Raw genomic sequence first — 14,936 nt, 5'->3', positions numbered from 1 at the left:
TGCAGCCTAGTTGATCAACAAAGACACAAAAAAACAAGATATGTAGGTAAAACATCATAGGCTTACAGCAGTGTAGCCTCGATTCAAGGCCGATTAAAATACATATTTTAATCGGCCTGGAATCGAGGCTAACAGCAGTGCTTCTTAAAAGGGGCACAAACTAATATAAAACTTTCTCGTCTTTTACAGCCTCCATTTTAGCATTTTTGGTTATAAATGTAAAAAACATACAAAAGAGATTTAACCAAGGAAATGTATGCAGGCCAGTTCGTCAACATAGACACAAATAAGCAGGATCTGTATAGGCAAAACATCATTTGGCTACGGCAGTGCTTCTTAAAATTTTTTTTTTTTTTTTTTTTTTTTTTTTTTTTGAATGTTATAACATGACATACGTGACGTTATTGAGGACAGGGTTAATGTAATGAAAAAACTAAAGTCATGTAAAAGTTAAAACCATGTATTTATTCATTGAAGTTTAGTTCCGAGTTGGCCAGGTCCGCTGGTCCGCTGAGGGGTGATTCTGGGACCTGGCTGGCTGTCCACGACTGGAGCGGGATCCTCTGATGCACTGAATGGCAGAGCGTAGGAGAGAGAATGTAATTCTGCTCCTTAGCCAGGACAGTGTTCTACTGTAGCTTTCATTAGATTTGATTGCCAAGTTTGAGGCAAGCCTTTTGTAGAACACAGTGGCCTGGTTGGCCATACCACCTGTGGCTGACATCATCAAAGGAGTGAATGAGGCGTGTTCGATATCTCTGACGCGTTGTTCGTATTGTCTTTTCTTTTCAAGTTCATGCTTCCTGTAGCAGTTGGTGTGTTGGTTTGATTTTGCATGGGGATTAAACACTCGTACATCTAGATATGTACGTTCAAAGCGCCCACCCCAGAAGCCATTACACGCAATGTCTAATCTGGCACCGTCTTGGACATTTGCTGACAGCCCGATTAGTTCTTCACCACTTACAGGTTGTAGTTCAGGCTCTACACAGACGTCACTGCAAATTTCAGTGAGTAGGTTGGCCGTTAAATCCCTTATTTCATTGTGCCTGGTGATGGTGAAACCGCCCTTAGGGCATGACAGAGCGTGATCGACTGAGAATTGTTTGCCGCATGCACAAGATGAGGGGACTCCTGATGGTTGCCAACTGTAGCGAAGTGAGAGGGCATCTCGAAAAGCTCCTTTATGTAAGGCAAATCCAAATTCTTGGATGGGGAGGGAGGTGAGCCAGTTAGAAGCGCCTTTCTCTTGTGCTAAGTCCATAGATCTTTTTAGAGTGGTAGAAAGGGATTGCTTCAGGGTGTCCGCTGTATGTTTACAGTGTTCCCGATTTGATCGGCGGACCTCATTCCTGGCTTTCACTTGAGCCTCGGCTACTTCTGTGGCATACTCGAAGCTTTGTTGGAGGATGGTGTTCTTAAGGGGGCCAGCAACTTTGGTGGAAGCGGAGAATTCTGCCTCAGTCACAGCAGTGGGGTTGCTTATTGCTATACCGCCCAATCTCGCTGGTAGGGCTAGGAGGTCACGCATTTCGTCGGATGGGGGTGGTTGACCCGTCAGGGTGGGTAAAAGTTTCATTCTGATTGTTGATTCCAGCGGTTCTAGGAGGTTTCCAATGCCTTGGATGGTACGTGTGAGGTATGACCATTTGTTGGAGAGACCGTGAGTGAAAGCAGCATGAGCAGCATGTGGTTGTGTTTCTGCGACCACAGTTAGCTTATCCAGAACCTTAGACCACATTCCAACTTTGTCTTGCACGTGTGAGGTGACAAATTCTTCAGTGCCAAGTGCGGCCCCTAGGTATGGTCTGCCCTCCGAGGTGACTTGCACTCCAGTGTTAGCAAAGAGGGTTGTAGCTGAGGAAAGGTGCTTCTCTTTGGTGACAAGCCATGTTTTTTGGGGGTTTGGAAAGTATCCAAACTTGGGACCTAGTGTAGAAAGATTGGTCCACCATTCCTGTAATCTGACAATTTTCCCTGCTGCAGCGGCGTTATCCGCATACCACACCTGATCAATGTCTTCGGAGAGGGAATGTAATCTCTTGATGATGGGTACTGTAGCCAATGCGTACATGGGCATAGCTAGGGGGTCCCCTTGAGTGGTGCCTTCACAGGAGTAGAGCACGTCACCATCAACAAATAGTTCAGTTGGTACCCTGTACGTATTGATCAAAACTGTGGCCAGTGGGGGACAGAGACGACGGATGTTGTGCAGGGCCACAAGGCGGTTGAGTGCGTTGAACGCATTGCTTGCGTCCACAAGCAGGATAGCCTCTGTGTCGTCTTGTTGGAAGAGTGTAGTAGCTGCGTGTACCGCAGCCTCAATGCCCGAAATTTGTCCAGCGCAGAGTTGTACTGAACCAGTGGTTTCCTGTACATCCTGTCTAGTAATTGTCAAGATTGCCTTGGCCATGATCCGCCTTGCCGTGTCTCCTATACCTATAGGGCGTACGCCCGGATTTTTATTGAGGTCTATTAGACGACATGCTAGTAGAGGGGCAGTGGTGGATGGATCTATCAGACTGGTGCAAAGTCTCTGGGCAGAGATGGCGATGGAGTGGCACAGATCATTCGAAGCCCCTTTAAAGGACGTGCAGAGTCTTCTCCAGCAGGCGGCATCAAGGCCAGAGGGTCCCGCTGCACCCGTAGTTCTCAAGGCAGCAGATCTTATCAGGGTGGCATCAATTTGTTCGTATAGTACAGGATGAACCTCGGGTGGATCATCTTTGATTATAGAGTCAGGAGACGCGGACTGAGCTGGAGGGTGTTTCTCTATCAGCACATCTTTCACTGTCTGGTTCTCCCCAATGTGGTCCCCCAAGCGAAGTACACCTCCCTTTGAATCTTCTGTTAGCAGGCGGATGGCTGCTTTTGTGTTCCCTTCAAACATTTTGTTAGCAAAGGACCGAGAAAGGTTTTTCTCATGTTTCTCGCTGATGTCTGGGTTCTGTTTAGGAATTCTCTGTTGAATTGTTCTTCCTTCTAAGAGTAGGTCCTGCAGGTTGCCATCTAGCCATGTACGCAGGCGTCTTTCAAGGCAGGTACTATGGTCTTTGGCCTTGGACTTGGCAGAGGGTTTCTGTAGCAATAGGATGGGTGCGACAATGGTGGCTTTAAGTGCGATGCATTCCATGGCAGATGTTGATGCGAAAGCTTTGTACAGTCTAGACAATTCTGAAACAAACGATTTCCCAGTTGTGCCATATGGAACCTTGAAGAAGTTTGGCTTCCAATGTACCACTTCATTATAGGCAGCCTTGAGAGAGTTTATGAACGTGGGGGCATCGTATGAACCCCAGGTGAAAGTCCCTGCTATGGTTGGTGAAAAGCCTGGAAGTTGGAGAGGAGAATTAGGGGGACTTGTATTCTCCTGAGTATTTGGTCCATTCGAGGGATGTGGCGAGGTGGGTACCATCGAGGGCTGAGTGCTTGTACTGTTCTATGGTTGTGAGGGAGAGGCTATGTCAGTGTCAGTGACATCAGGTGATGGGGTATGGGCGGTATTAACACACGACCCCAGTCTTTGAGGAAGACAACCCTGACAAAGACGACCACTTTTCACACATCTGCAGTTTTGGCAGCGCCCTGTGCGATTACATCTGCAGCAAGCCATTCCAGTCTTGCTGAGCGCTTAGTTAACAAGCAAGCTCCTTGGCTAGTGCCTACTTTAAAATCGGCTCTAACAACGCTTAGGTTAGAAGTCAAAAAAAGGGGGCACAGACCAATATAACTAGTTTTCAAGCTCTAGAGCACCACAGTCAATTCTTCCACGCTTGGACTTCACTTTAAATAAAGCACAGGACACGTGTAGCCTTACTATACGCAATTCTAAAGTCTAATAACTAACTAATTATTACTTCTTTTCGCGGGCGTTGTGCCGGGAAATAATGCGCATCAAGGATGGTTGATGTCAATGTGAAATGATCACGTGAGTACTCCCGTTGCCAATCCATTACTCTATCTCTGGTCTAGCTAGCTAGATAGACTTACATGTACGTATAAGCTTACACTATAATACATTTGTGTGCATGCAAGACAGTTGTGTGCAAGATTTTTTGCAAGGTCAGTCTAGATATCGTGTCGGATGAGGTCACATCATAGCTATAGATGGTCACAGAGACTGGTGATACTCCTGACAGCTGTCACGTTCATACTATCACGTACTGTTGTATTGACAAGTGAGTATGAATATTTTATATAAGACGTACCACGTAGTAGATCTGTCATGGAATACTGCTTTGTCTCCACCTGCATGGCAAGCAATTTTACTGTGTCCGCCCCATAATTATGATAAGGCAATTATTTTAGAGCGATGGCCACATTCAAAGTGCATGGATAAAATAATTATAGCTTGAAGGTTTGATTTGTCACACAATTATAATTATAGCCAGGCTATTCACCAGTTTGGTGTTGAAAGAATTAAGTGGCACCTTTATTAGGGTATTATAAGATCTAGCATATTAGCAGTTAGTGTAATGTGAATGCATTTTACTATCTGCAGCATGCCAATTTGTAGTGCAACCAGTATCAGTGGTGCAGGCCCAAGGGCTAACTGCACTGTTCAAGTGTCTGTATCTTGGAGCACAAAATCACAATTGGGGGCTCAATGAAGAGTTTCCCACTGAGGATAAGTACCCACCTGATGTGACTCTTACCCTATCGTCTGGTGATTTTCCAGCAACACTGACCATCCCAGCCACAGCACAGTACAATGACACTGTTGTCCAATGTGAAGCGGTGGTTAGAGACGGACGAGGATTCATATCCAAATTGTCAGTAAATGCTAGCTTGCAAGTTCAAGGTAAATTATTGTGTGTTGTTGTGCACTATACATGTACTATAGCTGTTAATTGAACCAACCCTAATCCTGACACACAAATGTATACATGTATATACTCATGCATGCAGTTGTGTAATTACCCAGGACCTCTTCCTGCTGTCGCTGACCTGACTGTGAACAATATTGCTAGGAACTGTTCACAACTCAACGTCACATGGGTTGCTCCCTTCTCCCTGAACTTGACCACTGCTGAACCAGACATACAGTACTGTGTGGATGTGTATAACGTCACTTATGAAAGAGAGGATAATCTGCTGCAGTCTGAATGTAACATCACTACCACCCAATATCTGTTTGATATAGCCTATCATGTGGGTACTTATAGCTTTTCTGTGACACCACGAAGCAACATTGACGGAAGCTTGAATGGAACCATCAGTATAGCACGGTTTAGCTATGGTAAGGTTGATTAGTCAATGTAATTAATTAATTAAATTAATACATACTACATTGTGCAACAGAACTACAAGCAATACCCATTGATGAGGTTAATTTCACTACTAACACGGAATTGAGCCCTCTGCGAGTGACATTTCCCGAAAGTGTGAGTTAAACTTTTTGGTGATATATACTACGTATAATATGTATAATGTACCCATTAATTTTGCATTCCATTTGCAGCTAATTCATGAGTGTCAAGTACCAGATAGCTATTCCGTTCAAATTCAGTACATTGACCAAGAAGGTTTTGATCTGTGTATCTGCTCCACTGATCAGATAACTGAAGTTTGTGGAAATACACAGATGATTGTACTTGATCTTAACTGTAGTAGCTGTAATATTGAACGCCATCGACGATGTAATTTGACTGTACTGGCTGAAATTAATCCCCAAAACACACCATCAGCTATGACCATGAATATAAGTACGTACATAACTTGTAGTAACCCATCCAATGGCATTTTTGTGAATATTTTCTTAGGTACTCATGATGTGTATAAAGTGACCGACTTAACTATGGAGGAAAATAAAGTTTCAATCACTGTCAACTATCTTCCACAGTCTAATGATACTGGTTTCGTTGCCATTGTGTACTCTGTTGACTCCCCTTATGATTTACACTATCAAGTTGTGTACAGGGAAAATACATCATCCACTGTTGGTAACCTTGCTGATCGTGTTTATAAGTTGGCTGTATTTGATTTGAATGATGTTATGACACCTGAGAGAAAACTGGTATTTTCAGCTGTTCTACCAAATACAACACTGAATAACACTCGATATGGTACCACTGAATCCAGTGCAGGTACAGTTTCCATGAGTGTATGTGATGCAAAACTTGTAAATTCTAGCTGTATATACCACCCAATCCAGGAGGAGAGGATGTGAATGCTACTGAATTCAACGGAAAGATTTGCATCAGTTGCAGCTCTAGTTGTGTGGGGATCATCCACTCCCAGTATGGGCTTCACCAAGGCAACATCACATTGATTCCACGTACTGTCACTGACTCTGGCCAAAACTGCACTGAAAGCATGCCTCAGGGAATCTACTTTGCTGCCATATTCAAACGATGGTCTAATACACTTCATGAAGTGCCATCATACAAAACCGTGATTCCCATTGGCTTGTCCACTTCTACTACTGCCTCAGGTAAACCAGTATCATATTTGCAGATCATAATTTATATACTGTATCCTTTGCAGACACTCGTACAGATGCTCATACTCCAGCAACCCCTGATGTATATAACTCAGAGACAGCGATAGTAGGTAAGCAAACTAATTAACTCGAGGTACATATATAGGAGGCCAGGGCTAGTCTGTTGGTTTGTGTGTCTGCATGTGTAAATTCTGAGTCTGCATGCTCACCTGGCTGCCATAGCACTGGGTTTAGTCCACACAACAAGTTATTAATCCGAGGCGCATATAGGCGGCCTCGGTTACAGTAGTCTGTCAGTCTGTCTGTGTGTCCGTGTGTGTGTTTGTCACTGCTCAGTTTGGCTTATACCTGGTGATTTAGGCATCACAATTTGTACGTAGGGAAACATTGTAGCATTAAGCTTAAAATTTGGCAGATTTTACAAAGAAATCTTTGTTTTGTTCGCAGAAAAGGTGAGCTAAACCTAAGAAGCTTTTTGCATACTTCTAAATGCGACTATTATTTGAAACATAAGCTAGCCCAGAGATATGCGGCTATTATTCGAAACATAAGCCAATAATTCTTTGTGTGTTTGAGGAAAAGGGTTGATACAATAGCCATACTTCTCTGCATGAGACTCCAGGTTTCTTTGCTGTGATCCTAGTCCACAGTGCATATGCATATATTTATCTAAAATCCTGTTCTTAAATGTTTCAGCATACCTCCTGTCTGGTTTAGCTCCTGAGTTGCTGTGCTAGACAGCCTAGTCATACATGATATTCATCACTACATGCACTGCATTATATCACTCTTCCAGTTTCTTTATAATCATGTCATGTCACCATGCAGCCAAGGGTTTGCACTTTAGTGCTCTAGTTGGTATAGTGACAGATTTTGGTGTTTTAAGCTTCTTTTCGAATAAAAGCTATATAGGAAGCTTACCTTGCACGTTGGCTATATAATTATACTATACATGTCTTTAGTTTGAGGTACACCATTACATCCAGATTGCACTACACATAATTATATAGACATATTAATTTTCATACAAAGACTCTATGTTTTTTATTGCTAACTCCACTGTGAGCCTACTTCCGTACCAGTACACGCCAAGTGCCCTTTTTGTAACACTCCAGTCCCAGTGCATGTCTCTAAGGTTTTCTTCTGTGATCTTGATCTCATGATCAGCTAGGCATGTCTGACCATGCACCACAGCTGTTTGTCTTGTCCTATATATAGCGTTTTAGTTTGATTCCTCGGCATAATAGTTAAATAATAGTTTTATTGCCCCTGTTATAGTTGCTGTATAATTATAAGGGTTCCATGTTCTTCTTTTCACATCATTTGTAAAGACTAGAATCTTACGCTCTGTTGCTGGAGTTGACAATACAATTCCTGTCTCGTAGTCTTGTGTCGAACTCTAATCTCTCATTAGGTCTGTTTTTTCCTGGGCATCCACCCACGCATATTGTTGTTGGCGTTAGCAGCTTTACAAAATTGTACTGCACTGATGATAAAGTCTGTGCGGAACTTGTCCGTGACATTCGTCTTGGTCATGTTGTGTTTGAGTCACCATGCAGCACGATCGTCCATTCTGTATCTGTGACTGACTGTGTTTATTGCTACCTGTACATACAGGTACATGTACATGTGTATACCTATTTTGATGAATATTTATGCCTTGGTGCGCATGCGCAAGTGAGGTATACGGTAGTGTGTTTGTTGGCATACACGGTCCATAATTATATAATTATATTGGCATTATGTTGATGTGAGGGATGGAGTATAATAATTATTATAATGCTAACGATAATTATTCATGACTTGCAATCATAAATTATTAATGTTTCAACACAACATAATTATTATTATAGCCATACTTCTACAACAATGAATACAATTTAAAGTGTACAAGAAACACAATGCATATACGCAGATAATTTTCAACGGTCTAATTAGTTGACCATTTTTAGAAATTTCGCATTTACTAGCTTTTAGCTGACTTGTATATTGAACATACATTTTTGCAGTCGAACATTTTGCGGCGTAGTGAAATCCACGAAAACATCGCCCTCAAAAATTACCACTGCATGCTACTATAATTTATATTGATTATACGCACTAATTTCTGGGAGTGTCGGATTCAGTCGTAAATCGTAAAAAAAAAAGGATTGGAAACACATCACGTCATGCATTCATCTCAGCCTCGATTCCAGGCCCTTAATTGCGGCGTGAATTAAATGAGGCTACATAGATTATCTGAGATACCTCAAGCCTACTGTAGAAATTGACCACAAATTGTCACTATAATTATAGTACACATTGGCTTATGCTATTATGTCAGAACAACACATAACAAATCCACAAAGGTGGCTGGAGATTTCTGACAAATACCTTATTAAACTCTCTTTGAATGTTTATCATTAATGCCCATTATTGCTGTTCCTAATTATATATCAGCTGTATATATAATTATTATAGACTGTATCAAATCCAGTCTATTGAAAATTTGTCTTCTAAGTAACAGTTCTTCACAGGGAGCCTTAATCGTAGTACTCAGCCTATCATTGTTTTGTCAATGATGTCTTATTTGGTATAATTATAATTATGATCACCTACATGCATGATTATTATTAAGTTATCCAATTTTGAAAACTTGCAGGAGGAATTGCTGCTGCTATTTTCATTACTTCCCTAGTACTACTAGTAGTAGTGGTGATCTTCATTGTGTTTGTTTGGAGAAGGAAAACAGATAAGGTATAATATTAACTGAGTACAAAATTAATATTCAAATAGAAACACATGCATTTAAAATTCCAAGTGTTCAAAATGGAGATTGCTTATGTATTAGTTATTGCATGAGCACAAGTGGTCGAGGGCCGTTGGCCTCGAGACCACTAATTACTCAGGCATATTGCACGAGAGATTATGCAATAACTGATTTGTTGCGTGGGAGAAGCATAGAGTTCATGCCTTCCGCATTCCTTATTTTGATACCACAAAAAAGTTAGTTGTAGGAACAATATAAAAGCAGTGGCGTAGCCAGAGGGGGGCAGAGGGTGCTCCAGCACCCCCCTCTGGCCTCAGACTCTGCTCCACAAGTTCCTTAGCTAAGCGACATGTAGCTAGCTAGCTGATATGAGAAAACTAGAGCTCTTACCGTACGGGTAGAAAATTTCGAGGTGGTTTTAATTTCGCGTTTTTTGTGGGTGGCTGCAGAACACGAAAATTAAAACCCGCGAAAGGCTTTGTTTACGCATGCGAGATAGTGACACACCCTAACTCCACGAAATTTACTACCCGCGAAATTTTCCAAATAAGACAGAATATTGAATTGCACGAAAATTTACACCCTCGAAATTTTCTACCCGTACGGTATGTTAATGTTGCGATCAACTCAAAACTCCACCTCCAACTAGCTAGCTCCACCTCCAAATTTCATTCCAGCCAGTGCACATGCGCAAAGCCACGTGGGCTGAGCAGACCAAGGTCCCCCACAGAGTTGCAGACTATTCAGCAGCTATCACCATCATCATCACGTCACTCTTTCAGTTGAGCCCAGTTCACAGAGCAGCACTGCAAAACTGCAAGTGGCTTGCCACCCTGTCCTGCTAATTCACAAGCAGAACCTGGTTAGCAGCTGCATGATTTAATTGTCACAACTCAAAACTATGCATTTTATATATATATAGGACATAATTCAGATGAAGATGTGGCTTAACCACCAGTACCCTCAAAGCAGCAGTACCCTCGTTTCTTTAGCCAGATTGTGTTAGAATCAATCTCAGAGCATGTAACAACAAAAATTTTCTGGGGGAGTACCCCCAGACCCCCCCCGTTGGGGCGTATTTTGCACCGCCGGAGCGCACTGGTAATTCAGACAATCCATTCATCCAGCACCCCCCTCTCTCAAATCCTGGCTACGCCCCTGAAAAGAGATCATTCCAACTTTTGTCCAAGCTTTCTGGTTGTGCAAATATATGGCATATTGCAGTGCGGTGACTTGTTTGTTAGCTTTGATGTGCCTGGCTTCACTGTGCAATATTCCATATATTTGCACTGTGGTTTCTTTGATCTTTTGCTCAAACATGCAACAACCATAATTATACCCTTCATCTTGTATAATTATTGATATATTTTGGGCTTATTCTATTTGACAGAATCTGATCACAGGCCTTGGTGTATCAAGCATGGCAAATCCCACTCAACAGGTATATATACATAATTATAGTAAATAATGTCTTCGATATAAAATGTATATTACATGCAGGAACCAACCCTGCTAAGCATTTGTGATGGTCCAATTAGATTAAAGCGAAATGAAGCGTATGATCCAGTGACGTTGCTGACTGAAAACGATGCCTACAATATTTTGAATATCAGAAGCGGTACGTGCAGTCAGATGACGGAAAGAAGTCCTAGTCCACCCCACATATATGATGAGCCGATGCTTCTAACTCGTATACCAGCTGTTTGATATGTTGCAAACTATCGCACTGAAACAATAGTTTTGTACTGCACTAACTTACTGAACTGTTGCACATAATTATGACTTCTATAGCTTCAGGTGTATGTAGATTTATACAGAAAGACCTCGTGCATAGTTTTAAGAGATAATAAGTACTCAGTGATATCATGACTAAAATACTGTCTCAAAATGAGTTCACAGCCATAATCATTATTCCATTATAATTATGAATAGGCAAACCAAAATGAAGTATTACGTTTACATAATATTATTATGGTATTATTGTTATTGGTATTATGATTGAGAGGGTACGTTAAGTTGTCATTGTCGATGATAATATGAAGATATCAAGTTGTAGTATAACCATAATTTTGAGTGTATTATTATTTATGTATTATAATAATAGCTACGCTCTTCAATTACATATCAGCTTTGTATTGCAATTGTGACAAGCAAACACCTGAGTGTCAACTTTCATAATAAACATGATTTGTTCCTATAGATCTTGATAAGTAAATGCTGAAAGCACTATAATATTATACCACCACTGCAGCTAGCACTAAACTAAGTGGTATGACCTGCATGTATAACATTATAATTATACATGTACATGTATACAATTATTATCACACCACCCAAACAAAAATTAATCGTACTTGGAGACAGACATTAAGAAAAACGTGCATGGAGGCATACCATGGCTTTAATTTTACAACCGGTAAATCAGCTGTAGTCTATACTGACCCCTAAGTCACTGTATCCACGTCACTCCCTAGCTCTGTTCTCGTCACTCTAATGATGCATGGTCAGTGGTATAAAAACGTAATAGAGCTTTAGTGTACTGATAATGTTATGCAAGGTGCATGGGTAATACAGGCCTACCTCATGCTTTCAGAGTGTATAATAATCATGTGCACCGTACAACAGAGAACTAAGTTTACATAATAATTATAAGTGGTTGACAAACATGCATGTACCTGCATGAGTTTCAACTTTCACAAGTAACATAATTATCATGATTGCTTCGAATTCGCAGTGTTTTGATAAAGTATGCTGATAATTATATGCATACACTCTGCACCAAGATGCATCAAGTGGCATGCATGCGTGACCACAATGTCATAATTATTATCAAAACTGTGGTTACAGATGAGTTAACCTCAACTTGAGATTGCATGAGCATAGTCTGGGGGCCAGACCTTTTCTCAGAGGGGGGAGGGGGAAGAGAGAAAGAGCTAATCCTAGCTCTCTCTGGCCCCCAGAACATTTGCGAATGAGTGCCCCTTTGTGACTATCTGACTATAATTATTGCGTTCTGGCAGGGAACTTGTGTCATACCAGTATACCAGTATAGCTTTTTTGTATTTTATTTGTAATCAACACTTGCAAAATATTTTAGTGACCTAACCCTAACCCTGGTACTGCTACTCATCTGTAACCACAGTGTGGCTCTAACCTTTACACATCACTGTTGCAAAGATTCTGCAAAACCCTGTAATCAGTACACTAAAGCTCTATTACATAATGTATCACTAATTACCATCATATCATTGTCCACTATAGTTATAGTGATGAGAACAGAAGGAGTGGCTATACATGTAGTGACTTGTGGGGGGTCAGTGGATTCCAGCTCTACCTTTCTGTAGACTCGTACGTAATGTCATAATGGTCGATAACTGCCGGCACACATGCACTCAAGGTGCCAGCTAGAAGAGTAGTCCCACTTTCGGGAGAAGGGACATGCAGGTGCATGATCGCGAGTGATAATAGCTGTCAATATATATAGGGAAATGCATGGGGTTGGTAGATTATTATAATTATGCTTGATATAATTATTACCTATTACCTATTATGCTATTCTTTTAAGTTAACAGCCTATAATTATTGTTCTTTCTATTATTCTTTTCAAATTGTCTATTATTCCCACATTTTCCCTCCAAAGCACAACATAAACCCCATGCCATCGCACAAGTAACATAATAATGCCACATGACTCTGTATTCAGAATTGGCAATTAAGGAGATAGCATAACTAATAATTATATATAATACTTTCACCACGACCATCAGGCCTATACATTATACTATGATTCATACTAACCTGTACTAAGCTTTCAAAACTTAGCTGTCTCATAATAGTTATGCCAGCATAATTCTCACCCAAAAAATGCTCCTATTATGCTCAAAATGATGCTAAATCAATTCGTAATTTATCTAGCATATAAATCTACCGACTCCTAAATGCAAATGCATGTACGGCGCCACAGAGGGTCGGAAATTACATTATACGGCAAGCAGATTAATTGACCTGATATAGGGATTGAAGACAAACTGATCAATGTCAGTATGTATTGTCCAATAAAGGATCCACAAACACAACATCCGATGTCAAGGAACAGTTACAGTTGGGTAAAGATCATTAACTAAATAATTACATTTTAGTGTGTTGCTACACACAAAGTGACAAAAATTAATAATGGCAACATAATTATAATCACCTTCACAGCTACAATATGTTCTGTTTTCTGTTTGATGGACATATCTACTTGTCCTTAAATTATCGACAGCTCTATGATAATGATGCTAAATCTGAGAGGCATTATGAATAGGAGGAGCACAAATGTATTATGTCTGCATATATAGTATTTTATGAGTTTGTTCAGATGGTTATAAGTAAGCTCGTAGGGATCATCCTTGTACATCCACTGATTCCCACTGGTGTGACGAAGAGGGTGTGGCTTCCAGGGGACAGACCGGTGATGACAAGGGGACTAATACCTGTATTGGATGAAAATATTAAATAACGTGGTGATTGGTTATTTTATGCACTACACATTATGGCTGCATAATACCGTAGAGTTGGTTGGTGAACATTTTTGTACTCAACACATTTTTTTAAACATTCGTACAGCTCAGAATATAGTGATGTAGAACCTATTGTACGTAGATCCATTTTCGGATGATGCTCTATACATCACCATGCATGCAATACGAAAATAATTACCCGCTATATGTGTATGGTATACTTACGTAGCACTATATAAAGTCAGTTTCTGGACTTACAGGAAAATATGCCCGTATTGGGTAATATACACATGAACTGGGTGACTTGAACAGTTGCATCGGGTCCAGTTCCCTTCCACTCCACAGTCACATTTCCAGAGACGGGATCAAACTCGTACTGTTGGTCAGTGAAGTGCTGACTGCACTGAGTATTATCTGTATATACGTTGGAGAGTCTCAGAACAGACAGAATGCAAAATACTGAATCATTATACTACTTTGCATCACTATACATGCAGTATCCTGCTGCGTTACTGTTAATTATGATGCACCATTTTTGATTGGCCTGTCCTCGAACACTGGGACTATCTGGTTGGGACAGTATGCATCCAAAGTAATAGCAAACTGTCGCAGTATCCTCCTATTGATCGCACTCTGTCCAAACTATACACCCTCGAAACTACGGATGGGTTGAGAACGTGTGTTTTTACATGCAGACATATAATTATACTATAATAATAGGGTAATTTGATTTAGGAAATCACTATAGAACCTTGGCAGAATATTAGAACCTTATAATACCGTGACTGACGCCATGCACTAAAATTTGGTAAACATCGGTGCATGCATGTATAGTATATTTTAAGGACTCACAATCTTCTTAATTCCTGACCTTATAAGTTACTCTGGCACAGCCTGTCAGGTTGTAGTAAGCTGTCAGATCTCTCCCACTGATTTGAGGCAAGTTGTTGAACAACAACAGAGGGGAGGTGATGTCTACATACAAGTATATAGGAACAGGGAAAAACTTATAGCAAATAAACTCTTTCTGTACGTATGTAATACTTCAAGTCAGGATCAACAATTAAGTTGAATTTCTAAGAGCCTATATCTATAACACCACAGTTGCATAAATGCAGATTGATGTGACCTTTGAAGAGAATAGTTATTGATACGTACGTACCAAATTGGAGCAATAGAATAGGTGCCCTAGAAACAAAAATTATAAGTGACAAAATTAAGATGTCATGGGGTGAGTGGAAGC

At 40.7% G+C, this 14,936-nt stretch overlaps 2 protein-coding genes and 1 long non-coding RNA gene across 3 annotated transcripts; 1 reads left to right on the top strand and 2 right to left on the bottom strand.

Moving 5' to 3' along the window:
• Positions 1-434: 434 nt before the first annotated feature.
• LOC135338949 (uncharacterized) lies at positions 435-3,189 on the bottom strand. The gene has a single exon (XM_064535047.1). It carries the CDS (start codon positions 3,131-3,133, stop codon positions 479-481), a length of 2,655 nt encoding a protein of 884 aa, XP_064391117.1. The 5' UTR covers positions 3,134-3,189; the 3' UTR covers positions 435-478.
• Positions 3,190-3,999: 810 nt separating this feature from the next.
• Positions 4,000-11,136, top strand: LOC135339034 (uncharacterized). The gene is made up of 11 exons (XM_064535146.1): positions 4,000-4,178; positions 4,502-4,801; positions 4,925-5,239; positions 5,302-5,384; positions 5,462-5,705; positions 5,763-6,086; positions 6,155-6,433; positions 6,487-6,552; positions 9,084-9,178; positions 10,582-10,632; positions 10,692-11,136. Exons 1-11 carry the CDS (start codon positions 4,085-4,087, stop codon positions 10,896-10,898), a joined length of 2,058 nt encoding a protein of 685 aa, XP_064391216.1. The 5' UTR covers positions 4,000-4,084; the 3' UTR covers positions 10,899-11,136.
• Positions 11,137-13,305: 2,169 nt separating this feature from the next.
• On the bottom strand, positions 13,306-14,336 carry LOC135340436 (uncharacterized). The gene is made up of 3 exons (XR_010396350.1): positions 14,224-14,336; positions 13,952-14,107; positions 13,306-13,666 (listed from the first exon to the last, which is right to left on the bottom strand). It is a non-coding gene; the product is annotated as an uncharacterized LOC135340436 (long non-coding RNA).
• Between the last annotated feature and the right edge of the window lie 600 nt (positions 14,337-14,936).

Source organism: Halichondria panicea, chromosome 1, assembly GCF_963675165.1.
Source record: "Halichondria panicea chromosome 1, odHalPani1.1, whole genome shotgun sequence".
Classification (NCBI taxonomy): domain Eukaryota; kingdom Metazoa; phylum Porifera; class Demospongiae; order Suberitida; family Halichondriidae; genus Halichondria; species Halichondria panicea.
This window is presented reverse-complemented; position numbering and strand designations above follow the sequence as displayed.